Below are 24,356 nucleotides of genomic sequence, written 5' to 3'. Positions count from 1 at the left end.
TTCAACAATTCAATGCACTACCATCTAATTTTTAGCATGGACATTTGTGTAAAAATGCTATTTATTTCTGTTAGATTGGGTCAGGCCGTTGATTGCATCTACCATGGGTTGGCTTTTGCCCTTCTGAAACGAACGACCTGTGAAACGTTTTATCCTCATTTTTCCGTTAGCGTTCGTTCATTTTGTCTGTTCGTCGGTGAATTACTTCCTCCTGTGTAACGTTTTCCTCAGTTTGATTTTCTTTCTTCCATATACCACCATTACTTCTTCCTCAGTCGAACCATCGCTGCTACCGCTTCCTTTTTCCCATCTCCATTCCAAGTGATGCACGCGTTCTTATCCTTCATTATTCCAAGTGTTTGAAAGAGTTCATTGTTAAAGAAGGTATGGAAAGCACTCCATTTCCTTTCCCATTCCCAGTTCTTCTTAGGTTGGGATTGAGAGCTTTCATCTCCTGGCAGTCCATGGACAAGATCCATGTGTGGATCTCTCCATCAGGATATATAGGTTCTGTACCCATTTTCTGTTCTTTATTTTTATTTCTATTTTTATTGAGCTTTCTTCCTTACTTTTTGTTCAATTTTCCCTTTCATAGTTTGATTCATTCATCATATTTAACATGGGTTGATCATATATTAAGTGACCGGATTCTAAAAGGAAACAAAACTGGAAACGAATTTGTTGCAGATGGGAACGAGAATGCCCCTACAACTATCTTCATTGATGTAGTTGAATTCTTTCTATATGTTCAATCTGATTGAATTAATGTTTTGTTATGATGATACTCTTCTTACTATGGAAACTACAGCCATAATGTGAATGCTGACTTAGACTATGCATGTGGAATATCGCAAAGCAAACTCCTATTTGTTTGGGTATATATGTTTCTGATCAGTATCCTATTTTTTAAAATTTGTATATAGATTGGTTTATTAGTTTATTTGTGTTTGAATGATTGGTGGCACCCGTACAAAATTCTTCTACTTTCGGTGATCATGTGCAAGTCTTCCATGGTTTGTTCTTATCGTTTCGTTTCTACTCCCTTCCTTTCTTTGGTTTTGTTTTTTTACTACCATAGATTGTTCTTACCGTTTCATTTCTACTCCTTTCGTTCTTTGGTTTTTTTCCCTTAGTTTCACCACCATTGATTGTCTTTTGTTTTCCCTTCTGTATGTTGAATAGGCATTTGGAGAGCTGCGCAATTCTTCTACTTTAAGTGAGCATGTGCAACTCTTCCATTAGTTTTTTTTTATAAGTAAAATTGAATATATGGGGGTACTAGGAGTACCCCAACCCTGTACAAAGAGTGGAGAAAATACAGGGGAAAGGGAAGAAAAAAAGGAAAAAATAAGAGAAGAACATAACAATCTGTTACTACTGCTAGGAAAAAAGAAAAAAGAAAAAAGAAACATAATAAAACAGCCAAAAGACAAAGCCAATGCCTCTGTCTAATTCAGAAAAGACAGCCCCTTCCAAGCTCAAACAGCGCCTACTTCAGCTTAGCAAGAAGGTCCACCATCTCACAAAATCTGCTGCAGCACGCAAGCTTATAGGTGCAGCAAAATGATCCCCTGAATTAACAAAACAGCACAAAAGCACAGCTATAGATTTTCAGACAGTATTCAGGTTCAGCAATCCATTCATAAAAAGAAAAAGTGAAAGTTTTTGGAGCTAGCTTTCAGCCAATTCCAAGAGCGAAGTTGAGCAAGCTCAAAAACTTTTGCAGCATCCTTGGAACTCTTCCATTAGTTGCTCTTATGCCTATTTTGTGAACTGAATCATTTTGATTTCTTCGTTTAGCCATTTGCAACTGTAATTTTGTTTCTCTTTTGCTGCTATTGTAGCATTTTAATTCATATCTCAAGGCTATGCTTCTATATTTTGATATCACAGGTACTTTTCTTCAAGCGGGGAAATATATGTGGGGCCTTTAGGTTGAGATTGTTCTCATCTGATCAATCACTTGGAGGTCAGCAACACTATCTCTAACTACTGAATTAGTATTAAATAAAAGAGGCATTATTATTGAAATGTTGCAGAAAACAACATTTTTATTGCTATTTTGAGTTTTTGACATCTTAGTGTATATTAGAAAATGTTTGTATGACCTACACGGCTACACCAGTATAAGTACACTTATTGAAAGCTAGAAAACAATGATTCGAGGTTGGCCTCAGCTACATAAAGGGATTTGAAAGGAAAGCATGCAAGTACTATTGTCTTTCTCCATTTATTAAAGGTGTTTGGCAGTCTTATGAGAAGTATAAGCACAATGGCAGTAACCGCAAGATTGTTACTCCTGATCTGGAGGGAATTATCTTTCAGCACTTTATAAATAAGATAAAGGTCATCACGGAAGAAGAGATTTTGTGTTCGTAGGGGTGACAAAGTTCTGAAAAGCATTCTTCTATGGCATATTGCAACATATCTATGTTATAACCCTGTCTCATGTGAAGAGGAAACATATAGCGAAAGGGGTTTAAGTTTTAGAGAAGGAAGAAAATTGTTATTAGAGTACATGTTGTATCTTATTGTTATGAGAACATCCATGCTGCCTAATGAGATTGGTGAGTATGTGTCTCCATTAGTTGGATAGATAGGACCAAGTCTGTCATTTGATGTGTGCGGGATGGAAAAACATATACAAATGCTAAGGGAGGATGAAAGTTGGGAGGTAAAAGCGATGTGAGACTTATTCACTTAAATGTGGGTTGAAATTCATGCTTATGCTCCTAGAGCTACCTTTACAATCTTTACAATTGTATTTTTTAAATTGCACATCGATATTACCGGTCTTAATACTAAATTAATTGGCTCAACTGCAAAAAAAACTTTTTCCTCTCCAATTGTGTCATTTAAATGTGTTTATATATAATTTAGTAGTAGTTACTTATTATGAATTAATATTAATTAGGGAATTAAAAAAGCACATGATTTTTGTGGGACTTGAGTGAGTCATACTAATGATAATAAAGGCGCATAAGCATCAATAATTATATAACAGTTACAAATTTAAATCCTTTAACATGGTATTTAAGTATGACTTTATAGTACTCCATATGTTCTTATTATAAATTAATATAGTGTTTGAGCCTTTGCACTCTATAATATCAATGCTAAAAAAAAAATCATTAACCCTTTCACCTACAACTATTTGTCTTTCATGTTTGAAATAAAATAAAATTTTCAGTTATTAAATTCTATAAGACATGATCAATTAGAGGTGGATGTTTTAACATTAAATTTTTATAGATTCAAAAATTACTCGCCAAAATAATCTTTAACAATTAGAGGTAGGAGTTTGAACATTCAATTTGATATGAATGTCAAATAAACATCAGACTAACCTTTCACTTTCAAAAAAATTTGTTCATAGGATCATAGTTAATATCAAATACATATCAGTTACAGATTTAAATGGACACACGTAATTAGTGTTGATTTCTAGAATGAATAATTAAATAATTATTAGTATTAATATTAATCCAAAAAAGTTGATGGTGGTGGTTTTGATATTAAATACAATATCGATGTAAAAAATAATCTTCTCACTGTCCCTTCCCCTTCAAATTCTATTTGACGATTTCAATCCTCTGCTCATTCAAAATTTGTTTTTATGATATGTCATCTGTTAAAATTTAGTGAATTAGTTTTTTTATTTTCATATTAATTTTCTAAATAATATTTAAATTTTCATATTACTAATTTTAAATTATTAATATGTCATTTGCAAAATTTTACATTCATCATATTAGTTAGTGTTTAGTTGATATTAGTTAATCACTAAATAAAAAATTTAATATTATTAATACTATCATATTTGTGTTTTCGATCAACTATTTTACCTAATAAAAACGAATCACTACCAAAAAAAAAAAATTTATGAATTCTTTTCTTAAAGGAAATTTAGGAATTCTTGGATCTAAACAAATTTAGTTATTTTAATCCATAAAATTTCTTAAAAAAAACACACAAAAAACAAAAATAAAAATAAAAGTACTAGTTTATACATAAATGTGTAAATAAAATAAAATAAAAAAACATAAATAATCTCCACCATGATCACTCAAAATTGATCAAAGTTTAAACTCAATCTTTTAAAGTGATGATTCACATCAAATGGTTGGAAAAATCTTCTTACACCTACATCGCTGCCAACAACATCTAATCCCCCCTTCCTAGAATAAGATCTTGTTGTAATATTGTTCATTAAAACATCACAAATTCTTCAACCTTGGGATAGAATTTAGGGCTTACCTTATCTCTATTGGGGTAAACCCTATCATCATACATCACAAATTTTAGAACCTGAAACAATACCCATTTTGTGGTTTAAAAAATCCAGATCCCATTGGGCCTCCATTGGGCTAGTGGGCCCCAGAAGAAAGGCCCAGAACTATCTAGAACAAAAAAGCCAACAATTTTGACCAAAAAACAACAACAACATTATAAGGAAAGTAGAAAGAAACACCTCTTCATTCGAAATCGTTTCATAGTTTTCTTCATTCACAGATCATAACTCCTCCTTTTCTTAATCCACACGAACTCACCACCAATCCAGAGAGACACAGATTCAGAGAGATGGATTTTGAACTGAGAAGAGCGAGAGAGAAGCTAGAGAAAGAGCAGAAAGAGAGGAAAGAGAAAGCAAGATTGATACAGCAGAAGGAAAGAAAAGCCAAAGAAGACGCTCGGAAGCAAAGGGAAGCCATCGAAGCTGCTCAAAGATCTCGTCGTATTGATGCCGCTGAAGCCCAACTCAAGGTACCAACCCCCTTTCCCCTCTTTTTCATTATGTTATTTCGTTTTCTTCTTACTGGATCATTGGGTTTCTTCGCATTGATGATTGCCCTATAGAAATTTGTTGAGGGTAAAAGATGTTTAACTTGTAAAGATTCCAACTTTGTAGAAAAACATTAATGGGGTAGGCTTGGAAAATCTGAAACGTGAAATTGATTATGTTGAATTTTTCTAACCCTTTTCGTGTGCCATGATGTTTTTTTTATAGGTAAATGTTAGTTGTTAGTAATGTTAGTAAATTAGTCGCTTCTCAGGGTTTCCGGGACCCTTCACCCTTCATCTCACCCGACCCTTATGTCGCTCTTACCACTTGAGCTAACCCTCGGGGACGTGTGTGCCACGATGTAATTTAGCTGGAATAATAGGGCAGTGGTTCAAGCATTGAACTTTTGAATGATTGGTGATTTCTCTTAAGAGTATTGAATACCATATGTCAATTAACCATCACCCAAAAAGAAGGGGTGTTTGAATACCAGTTGAGTGTATAGCTTGAACTTTCATTTACTTTTCTGGCAACTTCTGTTTGCAATGTTGCCATCAGTTAACCAAACATAGCCTGAACTTTTAAATGTAGGTTCATGAATGGTTTTTATCCGTAACAATCAATTGCAATATTTCCAACCTGCTTTTTATTTTCCATTTTTTTTTACCTTTTATGATATTGAATTTGGAATTTAGTATTGTATTATTAAATCACTCTACTGATGAAGATAAACTTGCCAATCTACATATGCAATTGTTTACCATACCTTCCACACAACTTTTTATGCCTAGGCTTTTATTGTTACAATACTAAATGTATGGTTCCCTTCATTTACCTGCTTAATTCAGGCTGAACAACAGATGCAAGAAAGCCTAATTGCGGGGAGAGGAATTGTGTTTTATCGTTTACTAGAAGCTGTACCTTTTCAAGGCAGTGGAGATAAGATCAAACTGCCTCCTTCTTGCTTCACAGACTTGTCTGATAACGGTGCTCTTGATAAGGGACCCATGTACTTTCAGCTGTCGTTGGTTCATGTTGAAGGCGCTTCAGGCATTGAAGGAGCTCACAAAGAGAAACAGGGGACCACCCATTCAGGAGTTTTGGAATTCACTGCAGATGAAGGTTCAGTGGGTCTTCCTCCTCATGTATGGAACAACTTATTTTCTGAAGTCTCTGTGAACTCTCCGTTAGTGGAAGTTCGTTATGTTTGGCTTCCCAAAGGAACATATGCAAAACTTCAACCTGAAAGAGCAGGATTTTCTGATTTGCCAAATCATAAGGCTATTCTCGAAACAAGTCTTCGACAGCATGCTACTCTTTCTCAAGGTGACATATTAACAGTAAATTATGGAGAACTTGCCTACAAATTAAGGGTGCTTGATTTAAAACCTTCTACAAGTGTATCTGTGTTAGAAACAGATATTGAAGTTGACATAGTTGATTCTGATACATCCTTAGAAAAGACAGATCAGCATGTTTTAATTCCAATTGTATTTGGTATGCCACAAATTGGAACAGTAGAGGAAGGGAAGTTTGTGTATTACAAATTTTCAATAGACAATGGCACTTGGGAGAAAATCTCTACTGGAAGTTCTAGTATTGAGCTAAAATTAGAATCAGAGACAGATGGGGGAGATACTGATCTTTTCATTTCTAGACATCCTCTCATATTTCCTACACGACACCAGCATGAGTGGTCTTCACATGATATTGGATCAAAGACTTTGATTCTTAGTTCCAAAGATAAAAACTTAAGTGCTGAGACGTACAGCGTAGGTATATTTGGCTTTAGGGGAATTGCTAAGTACAAACTATCAGTCATGATCCAGGATAATCTCGACCAAAAATTGGGTCAGCAAACATCATCTTCCATTTCATCTACGGAAACGGATACAGAAAAATGTAGGAATTGCAAGCATTACATACCCACCAGGACGATTGCACTGCATGAAGCTTACTGTGTCAGGCATAATATTGTCTGTCAGCATGTAGGATGTGGAGTTGTTCTAAGGATTGAGGAGTCGAAGAACCACATCCACTGTGACAGGTGTGGACAAGCTTTCCAGCAGGTAGAATTGGAAAAGCACATGAAAGTTTTTCATGAGCCACTACGCTGCCCTTGTGGAATAATCCTTGAGAAAGAGCAAATGGTAAGTAGCGCGTCCCCTGTTACTTTTGTATTGCCCTGTTAGTTTTCTGTCTTTCTATGTGATTTGCGCTAATTTTTGGTAGTCGTGCAATACGTAGTTCTTTGACATTTAGTGCTATTAATTTGACAGGTTTCTCTTTTTAAAAAAAGAAATTAAAACAGTGAAAAAATAACCATACATGTTAGATGTCGTGGTTTTAACGAAAGGAGAATGTACTCTTAGTTCACTAAACTTCTTTAGGTTGCCATTATGTTTCTCCTGATTTACATTTGGCCAAGACATGCAAGCGTAATTTGATTTTGAGCAGGCAATAAACAGTTACTTGCAGTTTCCAATTGAAAATGTTGTACATAGCTTTGATAGAAAAAATTCTTTTGGGGATTTATACAAGACATATGTAAGTTTGTTCTTTTTTTTCTTTTCAAAGTTAGCCAACAGACATGATGGACCCTCCTCCTAGTTGGAAGCCTTTTCTAAATATTCCGCAGTTTCATTGATTAATAATTTAGTGACTGGGTAGTAGTTAGTGATTCTTTGAACTTCAAAGCAAAAAGATTTCTTTCAAACCATCACCATGTGTTCCTTGAAACTATTGAGGGACAAATGGAGAATCCTGAAATGTGTCTTTTATTTCCTAATATACCGAATGCAAGGGACCTGAAAAATTTTAATATGCCTTTTGTTTTGAATTGACATACCATTTAATTTAAGTTTATGATCTATATTAACAAATCTGTATTAACAAATGTGGTCTTGCTATTGTTGGTTAATTTAATCTTCCATTGAGAATGCAATTAATGCCAAAGCCAATAAAAAGAAATGCACAATTTAGCAATCTGAATTCACATGAAAGAAGTGCAAATTACTAAGAATCTGGTTTTCTGAAAAGGGGATTTTGACACCATTTTGCAGGTGGAACACCAAGCTTCAGTTTGCCCCTTGCGGCTAATTTCATGCAGGTTTTGTGGTGACATGGTTCAAGCTGGAAGTTCTGCCATGGAGATCCGTGACAGAATGAGAGGATTGTCTGAGCATGAGAGCGTTTGTGGGTCTAGGACAGCCCCCTGTGATTCTTGTGGACGTTCAGTGATGCTGAAGGATATGGATATACACCAGGTTGCTGTTCATCAAAAAAGTTAATTCTCATGTGTTAAGACCCTTATTGTTGCTGGAGAGGAACTTGTGAATAAAAAATTCGGATGTATTAAGATCCTTGTTGTTGTTGTTGTTTCTGGAGAGGAACTTGTGAAATATTGCATTAAGGTGTAATACATATAAATTAAAAGAAACAGGAAGATAGATTGTGGAGCTGAATGTTGTACTGTGGTAACCATATATATGAAATTGTTGTTGATCTTGTCATTCCACATGTACAAAACTATGATTTGACATGTTCTTCCACTTCTCTATGGTAAATGTGTATTTCAGATACCTTTTTACATCACAATTCTTCTGTAAGATTTGGTTAATAGAATTATTGAACCATCTGCAAGTGGGTTTGTTCATTGTTGTGCAAATAATTAAACCAGTGATTGAAGAAGCAAAACTATTATGCCATTTTTTCTTCCTTTATATAAGCAAAATTTTGATAAGTCTAAACACCATATTTTGATAAGACCGATTTTCTTTTTTAGCGACCAAAAAGGACAAAAACGCTGGAGTTAAGGGAATGATTTAGTACAAAATCTCATCATGACTCATTATAATTCAAATGACAAGTGTTGTCAATGCTGTCAGACACTTGCATGCTGTGTATTTTCTGAGTTTCCTACATATAGTAGTGTCATGCATCAGGGTAATAAGAAGAAATTGGAAGAAACAGGGAGACAGATTGTGGAGCAGAAATATGTAAATTACTATGGCGATCAGCTTTGGATATATGAAATGGTAAGCAAATTAGACAGCTTGTTTTTGATGATCCAAGGAAACATGTCTGAATTACTTTAGTTTTTTGTACACTTCTCTTAATTGACACTTATAATTACAGTCTTGAACCTGTTCTCAATAATATTCTGGACTCAAGTGGCTTGTATCAAATGGTGAAGGCACAAATCAAGTCAATATGGTGTGTGTGTGTATATATATACTGAAAGTAGAAAAATGGTATTGATGAAAGTGACACAAGCTATTCTCTTATTCCCTCTTTCTTGATTTCAGCTGAAATGTATTAGAGTTCAAAATATGTGACCAATCTGTTTGTCTTGGGACCTTTGGCCTGCAATCTCATTCTTGTTTAAAGTCTCCCTTTGGTTTTTGCCAAATATTTTCCCAGATTTTTCTATGGAGGTTAATGAATGAATGTTCCTGTCATATCAGTAAAGCTACAATCCAAAAAAGCCTTCTTAATTAGTGCAACGTTGAAGAAGTCCATATGTCCTGTACTACAGTCCAATAGTATCATCCAAGTTTTACATCACATGATTTGATGTCTAAATATAATGTAGGTGTTTTATATCTTCTTCCACTACTTACTTAGACTCCAGGTGTGAAAATATGTAGAGGAACCATCCTCAGTCCTCACCATCTCTGCAAAAACAAGAATTTCAAAACCTTTGTGGTTACATTCAAAATATTTACCTATTAAAGGAGCTTATCAGTTACATTCAAAATCCCCCATTCTGATTCCTTCTTTAAAACAAGAACAAATTTCAAGTGGGAAGCTTAAGTTCCTAAATGGGGTGGTTTGTTTTGCCATATTTTATCCTTCACCTGTTCTTGCTGCCTCTTCTTTGTTCTTCATGGACTTTCTCATTGTGCAACCATCATGACAGCTCTGCCTTGCTGCTATTCAAGAACTCATTTGTTGTCGACAATCCTTCAGCTGGCGGCTGGTTTCAATGTTCCTCGTTTTCTCCAAAGACAGAATCTTGGAAAAATGGCACAAATTGTTGTGGGTGGGATGGTGTCACATGCGATGCCATGTTAGGCCACGTGATTGGTCTCGACCTTAGTTGCAGTCATCTTCGAGGTGAGTTCCATCCCAATAGCACCATATTCCAGCTGAGGCACCTTCAACAACTCAACCTTGCTTATAATTATTTTTCCGGGTCTCCATTGTACTCTAAAATTGGTGATCTCTTCAGTCTTGCACATCTAAATTTATCATACTCTGGAATCAGTGGTGATATTCCTTCCACAATCTCTCACTTGTCAAAACTAGTATCACTTGATCTCAGAAGTTCCTGGATAGCGGGAGTCAGACTTAATCCATCCACGTGGGAAAAACTAATTTTTAACACAACTAGTTTAAGGGTTCTTCTTCTAGGTGGTGTGGATATGTCTTTAATAAGAGAGAGCTCTTTGTCACTGCTGATGAATTTTTCTTCCTCTTTAACTAGTCTTCATCTACAAGGTAGTATATTGCAAGGTAATTTGGCAAGTGAAGTCGTCAGTTTACCTAATCTTCAACAACTTGATATGTCATTCAATTTCCAGCTTACAGGTCCACTTCCAAAGTCCAACTGGAGCACTTCTCTGAGGTACTTGGACCTCTCTTTCAACAATCTATCAGGAGAAGTTCCTTCATCATTGTTTCATCTACCTCAGCTTTCTTATCTATCTTTATACTATAATAAACTAGTAGGTCCAATTCCAAGTATAATTGCTGGACTTTCAAAGTTAAATTCCCTAAATTTGGGTTTTAACATGTTAAATGGAACAATACCACAATGGTGTTACTCTTTGCCATTGATGTCAACGTTGTGTCTTGCGGACAACCAGCTCACAGGGTCAATTAGTGAATTCTCAACTTATTCTATGGAGTCTCTGTATCTCTCTAACAACAAACTACAAGGTAAGTTTCCAGATTCAATATTTGAATTTGAAAATCTTACTTACCTAGATTTGTCATCAAATAACTTGAGTGGCCTTGTGGAGTTCCACAAATTTTCAAAGCTTAAATTTCTGTATCTCCTCGATCTTTCTCAGAGTAGTTTTCTGTTAATTAACTTTGATAGCAGTGTGGACTATCTCTTACCCAGCCTTGGAAACTTAGGGTTAGCTTCATGTAACATTCACAACAATTTTCCTGAATTCCTAGAACGAATTCAAGATCTGCGAGCCTTAGATCTTTCTCATAACAAAATTCATGGAATCATTCCTAAATGGTTTCATGAGAAGCTCTTACACGCATGGAAGAAAATTCTCCATATTGATCTTAGTTTCAACAAGCTGCAAGGAGATCTTCCAATTCCACCTTATGGCATTGTGTACTTTATTGTCTCAAATAACCACTTTGTTGGTGACATTTCTTCAACAATATGTGATGCAAGCTCTCTCATAATACTCAACATGGCTCACAACAACTTGACCGGCATGGTTCCACAATGCCTAGGAACATTTACTTCTCTTTCAGTGTTGGATTTGCAAATGAACAACCTTCATGGAAGCATGCCTGGTAGTTTTTCTGAGACAAATGCATTTGAGACAATAAAGTTGAATGGTAACCATTTAGAGGGACCATTACCCCAGTCTTTGGTCCATTGCACAAAACTTGAAGTTTTAGACATTGGAGACAATAACATAAAGGATGTATTTCCCAGTTGGCTAGAGACTCTGCAAGTATTACAAGTACTCCGTTTACGGTCAAACAAATTTCATGGTGCCATTACTTGTTCCACAACCAATCATTCATTTTCTAAGCTGAGAATTTTTGATGTCTCCAATAACAATTTCAGTGGCCCTTTGCCAGCAACCTGCATCATGAACTTTCAAGGAATGATGAATGTGAGCGATGGTCAAAATGGTTCCCTGTACATTGGTAATAAAAATTACTATAATGATTCAGTGGTGGTCATAGTGAAAGGTCAACAAATGGAGCTCAAGAGGATATTAACTATTTTCACAACTATTGATTTTTCAAACAACATGTTTGAAGGTGGAATTCCCATAGTCATTGGAGAATTGAAGTTTCTCAAAGGACTTAACCTTTCACACAATGGGATCACCGGTACCATTCCACATTCTTTAAGTAATTTGAGAAATTTGGAGTGGCTGGACCTCTCATGGAACCAGTTGACGAGTGACATTCCTATGGCTTTGACAAATTTGAATTTTCTATCAGTCTTGAACCTTTCACAAAACCAACTTGAGGGAGTCATACCTACAGGTGGACAGTTCAATACATTTGGAAATTATTCCTATGAAGGAAATCCAATGCTATGTGGAATCCCTTTATCAAAATCATGCAATAAGGATGATGAACAACCACCACATTCAACATTTGAAGATGATGAAGAATCAGGATTTGGTTGGAAATCTGTGGTTGTGGGATATGCATGTGGGGCTTTATTTGGGATGCTCTTGGGATACAACTTATTCTTGACTGAGAAACCCCAATGGCTTGCGGCACTTGTTGAAGGTGTGTTTGGAATAAGAGTGAAAAGGACAAACAACAGAGCTCGTGCAAACCGTAGAGGAATGAATTAGTTCATATGGTTATGTACTTCTGTTTTAATGTGTGTTGGTAGTTTGCTTTAACTTTTACTTCTCTGTTTGTGGAATTTCATATCTTTTAATACTTGAGTGATATAATTCAAGTTGTTGTACAGCAAGGAAAATTAATCATCAATTTATTTTTTCTAATTTCATCTAGTTTTCCGGAAATTGCCAGAGTTGTAACCTGCCAAACGATTTAGGGAAAACTCACGCATTTAGCCTTAATCATCATAAAATCATAATATTTTTATGTACAATATACAGTGAAGTCAAGATAGCATTAGAATACTAAACTCTGTTGAATTTGCATCCAAATTAAGGGTCTTGAGTTACAATCACCTTCAAATGTATCTGTTTTGTAAACAGATATTGAAGTTAGCATTGTTGATCCGCATGTTTTCATGCCAAATGAATTTAGGATGTCAAAAATTTAGACAGTAAATTTAGGCACTAAGTACTGTTAATCCAATAAATACAGAAAAAAATTAGACACATAATTTCACTACCTCTGTGCACGACGTTCATTGCAGTACGAATCCTATAAAGGTTTAAACACTGAGATATAAATAGAAAAGGATAAATATGCTCATTTCCCAATCTCAGGGTGAGACAGAAATATAGTTTGTCATCTGTTTTAAGTTTACATAAATAATCACCATCTAAGCTTTTGTATTATGACTATCAAACATGGTCTAGTTTTTTCTGCTTAATTTAATCTCTAGTCAATATGAAATGAATGTCTTATTCAGTAAAAAGAAATACCTAATCAGGAAATCTGAATTCATACTGACAAAGTTTTAAAGTGATGTTTAAGGACATGTAAATCCACCAGATTATTGTTCATCAAAAAGGATAATTGTGATGTGTTCATGGCCATTGCTTATTAAGTAGAACTCGTGAAGGATTGCTACTAACAGAGAAATGATAAATAAAGCAAGAACACTTGTCAATCTATCCATGTATTTCACTTGTTAATTTTTCTATCCTTTATTTTTTACCAAATGTTCAACTCTGCAGGATATTACAATACAGCAAAGGCATTCAAAAGTTTGCAGAAGCAAATGAGGTATTGCTGTCATATCACTAAATTGCATGGTGTGAATTTTGTGGACTAATTTGGGCATTCACTCCTGTTTTTATTCGTTTTCCATTTTGTCTTAGCATTTAGCAAGCAATGCTGGGACCTGGGATAACACCTACCCTGAATCTTGCACAATGGTGTGCCCATGGCAATGTTTCCTACGGGGAGATCCTATCATAACAAAGGCCCGGTTTATAAATACTAGTTTGGCAAGTTTCATATGTGAAATATGAAACGACACAGTAATGATAAATACTAGAATGATTACAGCAGAAACATGTAGTTTTATACATTCTTGGTCAGAAATTAAAATTTGATTTTCCTAGCCCATAACGGGAGTCAAAAACAATGTCCAAAAATTTTAAAACAACTATATCCTAACACAATATGTGGACCCTATTAAAATTGTATAGCCAAAAGATGAAACCAATAAAATTTCCAAAGAGTTTTGAATGCTACTAACAAAAGGAATGATGTATAAAGCAACACACACCCTTTTGATGTCCTACCCCAGTGGTTTGTGTCAAATGATGAAGACACAAATCAGGTCAATATGGTATAAAGTGAAAGTGGAGAAAGGGCACTGATGAAAGTGACAAAATCTATTCTCCTATTCCCTCTTTCTTGATTTGAGCTGAAACTTCTTACAATTCAAAATATGAGACCAATCTGTTTGTCTTGGAACCTTTGGCCTGCAATCTCAGTCATGTTAAATGGATCACATTTTTAATATTATCCACATAGGAATATTCCTAGAACTTTATTGTTCGTCCAAATGAATCTTTCTCCTCCAATGTTACATACGGTTGAAGAAGTCCAAGTGCCCCTTTCAAGGTTATGTTTTTATTCTCTTTGGTTGCTGCTATTTATTTCCAGGTTTTTCTATGGATGCTAATGAATAAATATTCTTGTTTAATGAATAAAGTCTTCCTATGTTGCTCAAGTCTAAGTGTCCTCTACTACAGTCCAACAGCATATCATCCAAGTCATACATCACATGATTTGATATCAAAATATAATCTTCTTCCATGACTTACCATCCCCACCATCTCAGCAAAAACAAACATTTCAAACTGTTTCTGTTTGGCTTAACACTGCCTTATAAATGGACGTATATCAGTTACATATAAAATCGTCCATTTTGATTCCTACTTCAATAGAAGAACAAATTTCAATTAAGTTCCTAAATGGGGTGGTTTCTTTTGCCATATTTTGTCTTCCACCATTCTTATTACTTCTTCATTTTCCTTCCTACACCTGCTTATTGTGTAATCACCATGACAGTTCTGCCTTGCTACAATTCAAGAACTCATTTGTTGTCAACACTGCAGTTGATTTTGATGGTCGGCCGTTGATATTTGAAGTTCTACTCAAAGGTTGTTCCTCTTATTCTCCAATGACTGAATCGTGGAAAAATGGCACAGATTGCTGCGAGTGGGATGGTGTCACGTGTGACTCCGTGTCAGGCCACGTGATAGGTCTCGACCTTAGTTGCGGCCATCTTCAAGGTGAATTGCATGCAAATAGCACCATATTCCATCTCAGACACCTTCAACAACTCAACCTTGCTTATAATGACTTTTTTGGGTCTCCATTATATTCTTACATTGGTAACCTCTTCTATCTCACACATCTGAATTTATCATACTCTAGAATCAGTGGTGATATTCCTTCCACAATCTCCCACTTGTCCAAACTAGTATCACTTGATCTCAGCTACTTGAGGATGAGACTTGATCCATCAACATGGAAGAAACTAATCCTTAACACAACTAATTTAAGGGAGCTTCATCTAGATCTTGTGGACATGTCATCAATAAGAGACACATCTTTGTCATTGCTGACGAATTTATCATCCTCTTTGGTCTCTCTTCATCTCTCTATGAATGGATTACAAGGGAACTTCCCAAGTGACATCTTCTGTCTACCGAATCTTCAAGAACTTGACTTGTCACATAATGACCAGCTGAGAGGTCAGCTTCCAAAGTCCAACTGGAGAACTCCTCTAAGGTACTTGGATCTCTCTCAGAACTCTTTGTCTGGAGGAATTCCGAATTCCATAGGCAATTTGAAGTCTCTTAAGGAACTTGATCTTTCGGGGTGTGAACTGAATGGGCAGGTTCCTTTATCTCTATGGAGCCTCACTCAATTAACAAATTTGGACCTTTCATTCAACAACCTTCATGGTGAGATCCCATCATTACTTTCAAACCTCAAACATCTCACTACCTTTATTCTTGATCACAATAATTTTACTGGTCACATCCCGGAACAGCTAGGTATGCTTATTAATTTAGAATCTCTTGATCTTTCAATGAACAACCTAAGAGGCCAGATTCCAAGTAAAACTGTTGGACTTTCAAGATTACGATCTTTAGATTTTTCAGATAATATGATAAATGGAACAATTCCGCATTGGTGTTATTCTTTGCCATTCTTGTCATATTTGGATCTTAGTAACAACCAACTCACAGGGTCAATTAGTGAATTCTTAACTTACTCCTTGGAATTTATGTATCTCTCTAACAACAAACTACATGGAAAGTGTCCAGATTCAATGTTTGAATTTGAAAATATTACTGAATTAGACTTGTCATCAACTCACTTGAGTGTTTTTGTGAACTTCCACCAATTTTCTAAGCTTCAAAATCTAGCTCTCCTCAATCTTTCTCACACTAGTTTCCTCTCAATTAATATTGATAGTAGTGTTGAGAAATCTTACCCAACCTTGAGTACTTATACCTGTCCTCCTGTAATATTGACAGCAGTTTTCCTAAATTCTTAGCACGACTTCAGAATCCGCAAGTTTTAGATCTTTCTAATAACAAAATTCATGGAAAAATCCCTAAATGGTTTCATGAGAGGCTCTTACACTCGTGGCTGAACATGAAACTTATTGATCTCAGTTTCAACAAGTTGCGAGGAGAACTTCCAATTCCACCCTATGGAACTGAATACTTTTTAGTCTCAAATAACAACTTCAGTGGAGACATTGCTTCAACAATTTGCAATGCAAGCTCTCTCAATATACTCAACTTGGCTCACAACAACTTGATAGGCACGATTCCAGCATGCTTGGGAACATTTCCTTCTCTTTCAGTGTTGGATTTGCATATGAACAACCTTCATGGATGCATGCCCATAAACTTTTTTGAGAACAATGCATTTGAGACTATAAAGTTGAATGGAAACCGATTGGAAGGACCATTACCACGGTCTTTGGCTCATTGCATGAAACTTGAGGTGTTGGACATTGGAGACAATAACATAGAGGATCCATTTCCCAGTTGGCTAGAAACTCTGCATGAGTTAAAGGTACTCAGTGTTCGGTCAAATAGACTTCATGGTGTCATCACTTGTTCCAGAAATAAGTATCCATTTCCTAAGTTAAGAATTTTGGATGTCTCCAACAACAATTTTAGTGGCCCTTTGCCAGCATCATGCTTCATGAACTTTCAGGGAATGATGAATGTGAGTGACGATCAATCTCGTTCCCTATATATGGATGACACTATGTACTATAATGATTTTGTGGTGGTAGTAATGAAAGATCAAGAAATGGAGTCAAGAGGATATTAACTGCTTTCACAACTATTGATTTATCAAACAACATGTTTGAAGGTGGCATTCCAAAAGTTATTGGAGAATTAAAGTCTCTCATAGGGCTTAACCTTTCACACAATGGAATCAAGGGTTCCATTCCACATTCATTGAGTAATTTGAGAAATTTGGAATGTTTGGACCTCTCATGGAACCAGTTGACGGGTGACATTCCTATGGCTTTGACAAGTTTGAATTTTCTCTCTACCTTGAACCTTTCACAAAACCATCTTGAGGGAATCATACCTACAGGTAGACAGTTTGACACATTTGGAAATTATTCCTATAAAGGAAATCCAATGCTATGTGGAATCCCTTTATCAAAATCATGCAATAAGGATGAAGAACAACTACCATATGCATCATTTCAAAATGAAGAATCAGGATTTGGTTGGAAATCTGTGGTAGTGGGATATGCATGTGGGGCTGTATTTGGGATGCTCTTGGGATACAATTTGTTCTTGACTGCAAAGCCCCAATGGCTTACAACACTTGTTGAAGGTCTGTTTGGTATAAGGGTGAAAAAGTCAAACAATAAAACTCATTCAAACCATAGAGGAATTAGTTAGTTCATATGGTTTTGTACTTCTATTTTAATGTGTGTTGGTAGTATGCTGTAATTTTTACTTCTCCCTTCGGGGAAGGTTATATCTTTTAATACTTTGAGTGATATATTTCAAGTTGTTGTACATAAGGAAAATTAATCATCAATTTAGTTTGTTCTAATTTCATTTAGTTTTCCAGAAATTGTCATAGTTGTAACCTGCCAAGGATTCAAGGAAAACTCGTGCAGCTAGCCTTAATCATCATAAAATCATAATATTTTCACGTACATTATACAGTGAAGACAAGATAACATTAGATAACATTATCCAAACTAATGGTCTTCAGTTGCAATCACCTTCAAATGTAAATGATTTGAAAACAGATATTGAAGTTAGCATTGTTGATCCGCATGTTTTCATGCCAAATGAATTTAGGATGTCAGGAATTTTGACAATATATGAAGGGGCCCCGATTAAGAGCACATAATGTGCCCTGAAAAAAATAAGAACAGAATTAGGCACTAAGTATTGTCAATCCTATAAAAACAGTTAGAATCTATCTATCTATCTATTATAATATAGGAATTGTGAAGCGCACAATATGACACTGCCAGCTCATCTTTCCTTCTATTTCTAAAATTCGCCACATCAGCTTTTTATCTTAGGTGTCACTTTCTATTCTCTGAAATCAATTTGTATCTCTGCAACACCATCCTCTGGTTCTCCATTCTAGCATTCAAAAACGTTACGTACAATCCCACACACTCCCTCCATCTTCCATTTTTTCAACACACCTATCAACTTAACTTAATTATACCGTTAATATTGTGCCACTATCATTCCTTTATTCCTTTACGCTACAATTTTAAAGCCATTATTCCATTAGGCATTAAAACCTTCAACACTCATTCATTTCACAGAACAGTTATTTTCTCAACCCTTCATACTCATTTACAATGAGCATCCTCTCTCCCTCCCTCTTAAATGCTATATAACCCCCAACATCACCAAAGCAATATTTATTTTCAGTCAATCTCACAAAACGGCAGTAGAGGAACAAAGAAATGAATTGCATAGCAAAGTTGTTTTTACAAATATTTCAAGAAGTTTTGCATGGGAGGGATGAAATTCAATGAGATACAAGATCAGCACAATTGCAGCCACATAGTGGAGATACCATCATGGTAAGGCATGTGAGCCTCACATTGTGAGCACGACCAGTTTTAATGCTTATTTTTAACCTCTCTATTGTGGTTGATGGCTTGATGCAATATCTAACAACGGCAATAATCTCAAAACTAGAGCAGGTGGTTCTTTTGGGTGCTTAAGCATAACTGATGCGTGCTAAATTTTATATTACTTTCAAGTTAGAAAATATGTTTAAGTTTTACCTCAACCTTTCCGGTCCCTGTTTCTTCTGGGTGCATGGCACCACCTATGTCGTCTTTTACTATCCTTTTGCTCTATACCACACATGAAAGTTGACAGGTAGTTACTTATTCACAAATTAGGCTTCCAATAATTTCTAACTATAGTTGTATGTTGATTATAGTATCATATGGAAGAATTTTCTAATCATGTTAATCTTATAGAAGCAAGCTAGAGAATTATCCAGTAAGAAAAATGACATATATGTCTTCTTTAAAGTAATATATCAACCTTAAGGAGAACCGTATCAACTAAAATACAAGTTCACTAAATTATGCTGGAAGGTGAACAAACATAAAAACAATAATGACATCAAAATGTCTATCCCCCGAAAAAAGTATTGTGTATGAACATATTTTACTCACATTTTTATTAACCAATATCATCCCACATATTCTTTTCCATCTTTTCAATACAAAAACTATTTTTTTTAAATAATTACATATAATATTTACATTATTATTAATTTTAATTTTATAATTTATTTAAATAAAATGAAATCAATTTGATATTCCACCGCGCGTTGCGCGTGTTTGAATCTAGTTAGATACATAATTTCACTACATCTGCGCACTTCCATTGCAGTACGAATCCTATAAAGGTTTAAATATGCTCATTTCCTAATATGAGGGTGAGACAGAAGGGGTTGTCTAAATGACCCATGATAAAGTTTGGGTTAAATAACCCATCATCCAATCACATTGGAGATAAATGAGTTTGAAATAAATTAATAAATAAAAAATAGAAATTCCAACTCATTTATCTCCAATGTGATTGGATGATGGGTTATTTAACCCAAACTTTATCATGGGTCATTTACACAACCCCGAGACGGAAATATAGTTTTTCATTTTGTTTTAAATTTACATAAATAATCACCATCTATGTTTTTGTATTATGACTATCAAACATGGCCTAGTTTTTGGTGCTTAATTTGATCTCTAGTCAGTATGAAATGAATTTCTTATTCAGTAAAAAGAAATACATAATCAAGCAATCTGAATCCATACTGAAATAGTTTTTAAGTCATACACTGGATTATTTTTCATCGAAAAGTGTAATTGTGATGTGTTCGTAGCCATTGCTTATTAAAAAGAACTCGTGAAGAACACTCCCTGTATTTCACGTGTCATTTTTCAACTGTGAGGTGAAGGTTTATGAATTTCTTTATAGCATATCTATCACTTTTCTATCCTTAATTTGTTGTGCCAAATTTTCAACTCTGCAGCACATTACAATACAGTAAAGGCACTCAAAAGTTTGCGGAAGCAAATGAGGAAATGCTGTCATATCACTAAATTGCATGGTGTGAATTTTGTGTGGTTCTTACATACTAGGCCATAGCACTGTCTTGAAACTTTTAAGCATGTAATACATCTAGATGAAGAAGTCCAAGTCTCCTCTTCTGATTACTATTATTAGAAGTCTCCATCTTGAATGCTACATAAAGTTGAAGAAGTCCAAGTCCTCCCTTTAGATTAGTATATATAAATGTTTTCCACATTTTTCTATGGATGCTAATGAATGGATATTAATTCTTAGTGCCCTATTTTTTCCAAAGTCACCAATGACGGCTAGAAGTTGAATATATAACTTAAATATGTTGACTGTTGAGTATGAGCAAAAACTCTACCTATCTGTCGAACGAGTGGAGCTTAAGCTTTTTTATATTGAGCATAATAACTAGTGAGCAAGCTTATTAAAATCTAATTTTTAATTAAAATCTTGATGTGAGTGTGTGATTTTATTTATTATTTCATAAACCATCTCAGCAAAACTAAACATCTCAAATCTATAAATGGACGTTTATTAGTTAAAGCCAAAATCCTCTATTCTGATTCCAACTTTGGTTAAAACCAGAATTTCAAGAGGGAAGCTTTAATGAGGTGTGTTCCTTTGCCATGTTTCTCCTTCCACTTCTTGTTGTTGCTGCTTCATTTTCCTTCCTACACTTTTGCATTGTGCAATCACCATGACAACTCTGCCTTGCTACTATTCAAGAACTCATTTGTTGTTAACCCTCCAATTGAGGACTCGTTTAGTTGTTCCACTTATTCTCCAAAGACAGAATCATGGACAAACAACACAGATTGTTGCGAGTGGGATGGAGTCACGTGTGACACCATGTCCGGCCATGTGGTTGGTCTAGACCTTACATGCAGTCATCTTCGAGGTGAAATCCATCCAAATAGCACCATCTTCCAGCTGAGGCACCTTCAAAAACTCAACCTTGCCTACAATGACTTTTCTGGGTCTCCATTATATTCTGAAATGGGTGATCTCATCAATCTCACGCATCTAAATTTATCGAATTCTGCAATAACCGGGGATGTTCCCTCCAGGATTTCTCACTTGTCAAAACTAGTATCACTTGATCTCAGCTACTTGACGATGAGATTTGATCCAACAACATGGAAAAAACTCATTCTTAACTCAACTAATTTAAGGGAGCTTCATGTGGAAGTTGTAGACATGTCTTCAATCAGAGAGAGCTCTTTGTTACTGCTGATGAATTTGTCATCCTCTTTGGTCTCTCTTCATCTACATGGTACTAAATTGCAAGGGAATTTTCCAAGTGACATCCTCTTTTTACCTAATCTTCAAGAACTGGATTTGTCATGGAATGACAAGCTCAGAGGTCAGCTTCCAAAGTCCAACTGGAGCAATCCTCTAAGGTACTTGGATCTCTCTATTGTCACTTTGTCAGGAGGAATTCCAAATTCAATTGGCCATTTGAAGTCACTTAACTTTCTAAGTTTTTCAATGTGCAAATTGAATGGATTGATTCCTCCATCTTTTTGGAATCTCACTCAACTAGAAGTTTTGAACCTTGCAGGTAACAAACTTAAAGGTGAGATTCCATCATTATTTTCAAACCTTAAACATCTCACAACCCTTACTCTTTTAGGTAATAAGTTTAGTGGTCCTATCCCGGATGTGTTTGACAAGTTTATCAAGTTAGAATCTCTCTCACTTTCCCTTAACAACCTTAGAGGCCAAATTCCATCATCATTGTTTCACCTAACTCAACTTTCTTATCTCTCTTTATCGGGTAACAAATTAGTAGGCCCGATTCCAAGTAAAACCGCTGGACTTTCAAAGTTAAACTCTCTAAGTTTGGCTAGTAACATGTTAAATGGAACCATTCCTCATTGGTGTTATTCCTTGCCATCACTGTTATTGTTGGATCTCGGTGACAACCAACTCACAGGATCAATTAGTGAATTGTTAACTTATTCTTTGGAAGTTTTGCATCTCTATAACAACCAAATACAAGGCAAGTTTCCAGAATCAATATTTGAATTTGAAAATCTCACTGAATTAGACTTGTCATCAACTCACTTGAGTGGTCCTCTGGACTTCCACAAATTTTCAAACCTTAAAAGACTAGGTTTCCTCAGTCTTTCTCATAGTAGTTTTCTGTCAATTAACTTTGATAGTAGTGTTGACTACGTCTTACCCAACCTTCAATACTTATATTTATCCTCTTGTAATGTTGACGGCAGTTTTCCAAAATTCCTAGCACAACTTGAAAACTTGCAAGAGTTAGATCTTTCTCATAACAAAATTCACGGAAAAGTTCCCAATTGGTTTCATGAGAAGCTCTCACAGTCGTGGAACAACATTGAACTTATTAATCTTAGTTTCAACAAGTTGCAAGGAGATCTTCTAATTCCACCCTATGGCACTAGATATTTTTTTGTCTCAAATAACAACTTTAGTGGGGGTATTTCTTCAACAATGTGCAATGCAAGCTCCTTGATTATGCTCAACTTGGCTTACAACATCTTGATAGGCATGATTCCTCAATGCTTAGGAACATTTCCTTCTCTTACGGTGTTGGATTTGCAAATGAACAACCTGTATGGAAGCGTGCCTGGTAACTTTTCTAAGGGAAATGTATTTGAGACTAAAAAGTTGAATGGGAACCGATTGGAGGGGCCATTACCACCGTCTTTGGCTCAGTGCTCAAAACTTCAAGTTTTGGACCTTGGAGACAATGAAATAGAGGATACATTTCCCGTTTGGCTAGAAACTTTGCAAGAGTTACAGGTACTCAGTTTAAGGTCAAATAAACTTCATGGTGTCATCACTTGTTTCAGCTCCAAGAATCCATTTTTCAAGTTGAGAATTTTTTATGTCTAAAGTAACCATTTCAGTGGCCCTTTGCCAGCATCATGCATCAAAAACTTCCAAGGAATGATGAATGTGAATATGAATGATAGCCAAATTGGTTTACAATACATGGGTAACAACTACTTGTATAATGATTCTGTTGTGATCATAATGAAAGGTCAAGAAGTGGAGCTCAAGAGGATATTAACTATTTTCACAACTATTGATTTGTCAAATAACATGTTTGAAGGGGAAGTTCCAAAATTCATTGGAGAACTAAAGTCTCTCAAAGGGCTTAACCTTTCACACAATGGAATCACTGCTAGCATTCCACATTCTTTAAGTAATTTGAGAAATTTGGAATGGTTGGACCTCTCATGGAACCAGTTGACGGGTGAGATTCCTATGGCTTTGACAAATTTAAACTTTCTCTCTTTCTTGAACCTTTCACAAAACCGGCTTGAGGGGATCATACCTAAAGGTGGACAATTTGACACATTTGAAAATGATTCCTATGGAGGAAATCCAATGCTATGTGGATTCCCTTTGCAAAAATCCTGCAATAAGAATGAAGAAAAGCCACCACATTCAACATTTAACCATGAAGAGGAATCAGGATTTGGCTGGAAAGCTGTGGTAGTGGGATATGCATTTGGGGCTGTATTTGGGATGCTCTTGGGATATAATTTATTCTTGACTGAGAAACCCCAATGGCTTGCGACACTTGTTGAAGGTCTGTTTGGTATCACGGTGAAAAGAGCAAACAATAGATCCCGTGCAAGCCGTAGAGGAAGGAGTTAGTTCTTATGGTTCTTTACTTGTGTTTTAGTGTGTTGGTAGTTTGCTGTAAACATTTCTTCTCTGTTGAATGAATTATGGTATGTCTACAACACTGCAGGTATAAATTTCATTTCCTTTTGCCATGCCCGCACAAACTTATATTTATGTCGTGTTCATTCATATGATACAACTTTTTTAAATTTGTTATGATCCCTGCATCTTAGGAGGAATGAGAATGACAGTCAAACTGATGTAGAATAAAGGAAGAGTAACTAAAACTCCTAAAGTAATTTAATGTCAATATATGGATTTGGGGTGCTCTTGGGATATAATGCATTCTTGACTGGTAAGCCCCATCGGCTTGCAAGACTAGTTGAATGTCTATTTCACATAAGGGTTAAAAGGACAAGCAATAGAAAATTCTGTGATCAATTTCT

At 35.5% G+C, this 24,356-nt stretch overlaps 1 protein-coding gene, 1 long non-coding RNA gene and 2 pseudogenes across 2 annotated transcripts; all 4 read left to right on the top strand.

Moving 5' to 3' along the window:
* LOC130733443 (uncharacterized) lies at positions 1–2,595 on the top strand. Its single transcript, XR_009017470.1, has 2 exons — positions 1–507; positions 1,894–2,595. It is a non-coding gene; the product is annotated as an uncharacterized LOC130733443 (long non-coding RNA).
* A 1,876-nt stretch (positions 2,596–4,471) lies between these two features.
* On the top strand, positions 4,472–8,295 carry LOC130733442 (uncharacterized). The gene is made up of 3 exons (XM_057585616.1): positions 4,472–4,764; positions 5,632–6,933; positions 7,846–8,295. Exons 1-3 carry the CDS (start codon positions 4,582–4,584, stop codon positions 8,071–8,073), a joined length of 1,713 nt encoding a protein of 570 aa, XP_057441599.1. The 5' UTR covers positions 4,472–4,581; the 3' UTR covers positions 8,074–8,295.
* Positions 8,296–9,085: 790 nt separating this feature from the next.
* Positions 9,086–17,790, top strand: LOC130716886 (uncharacterized; annotated as a pseudogene).
* Positions 17,791–20,818: 3,028 nt separating this feature from the next.
* LOC130733439 (receptor-like protein 43) lies at positions 20,819–24,062 on the top strand (annotated as a pseudogene).
* The last annotated feature ends 294 nt before the right edge of the window (positions 24,063–24,356 follow it).

This window comes from Lotus japonicus, chromosome 1 (assembly GCF_012489685.1).
Source record: "Lotus japonicus ecotype B-129 chromosome 1, LjGifu_v1.2".
Lineage (NCBI taxonomy): Eukaryota > Viridiplantae > Streptophyta > Magnoliopsida > Fabales > Fabaceae > Lotus > Lotus japonicus.
The sequence above is the reverse complement of the archived record's forward strand: the minus strand, read 5'-3'. Positions and strand labels throughout refer to the sequence as shown.

What these genes read in the sequence shown, in the direction of transcription:
- LOC130733442 (XM_057585616.1), top strand. Translation starts at nt 4,582, where the DNA reads ATGGATTTTGAACTGAGAAGAGCGAGAGAGAAGCTAGAGAAAGAGCAG. An exon ending in CCGCTGAAGCCCAACTCAAG is followed by an intron (nt 4,765 to 5,631) that starts GTACCAACCCCC and finishes TGCTTAATTCAG; the next exon opens with GCTGAACAACAGATGCAAGA. An exon ending in TCCTTGAGAAAGAGCAAATG is followed by an intron (nt 6,934 to 7,845) that starts GTAAGTAGCGCG and finishes ACCATTTTGCAG; the next exon opens with GTGGAACACCAAGCTTCAGT.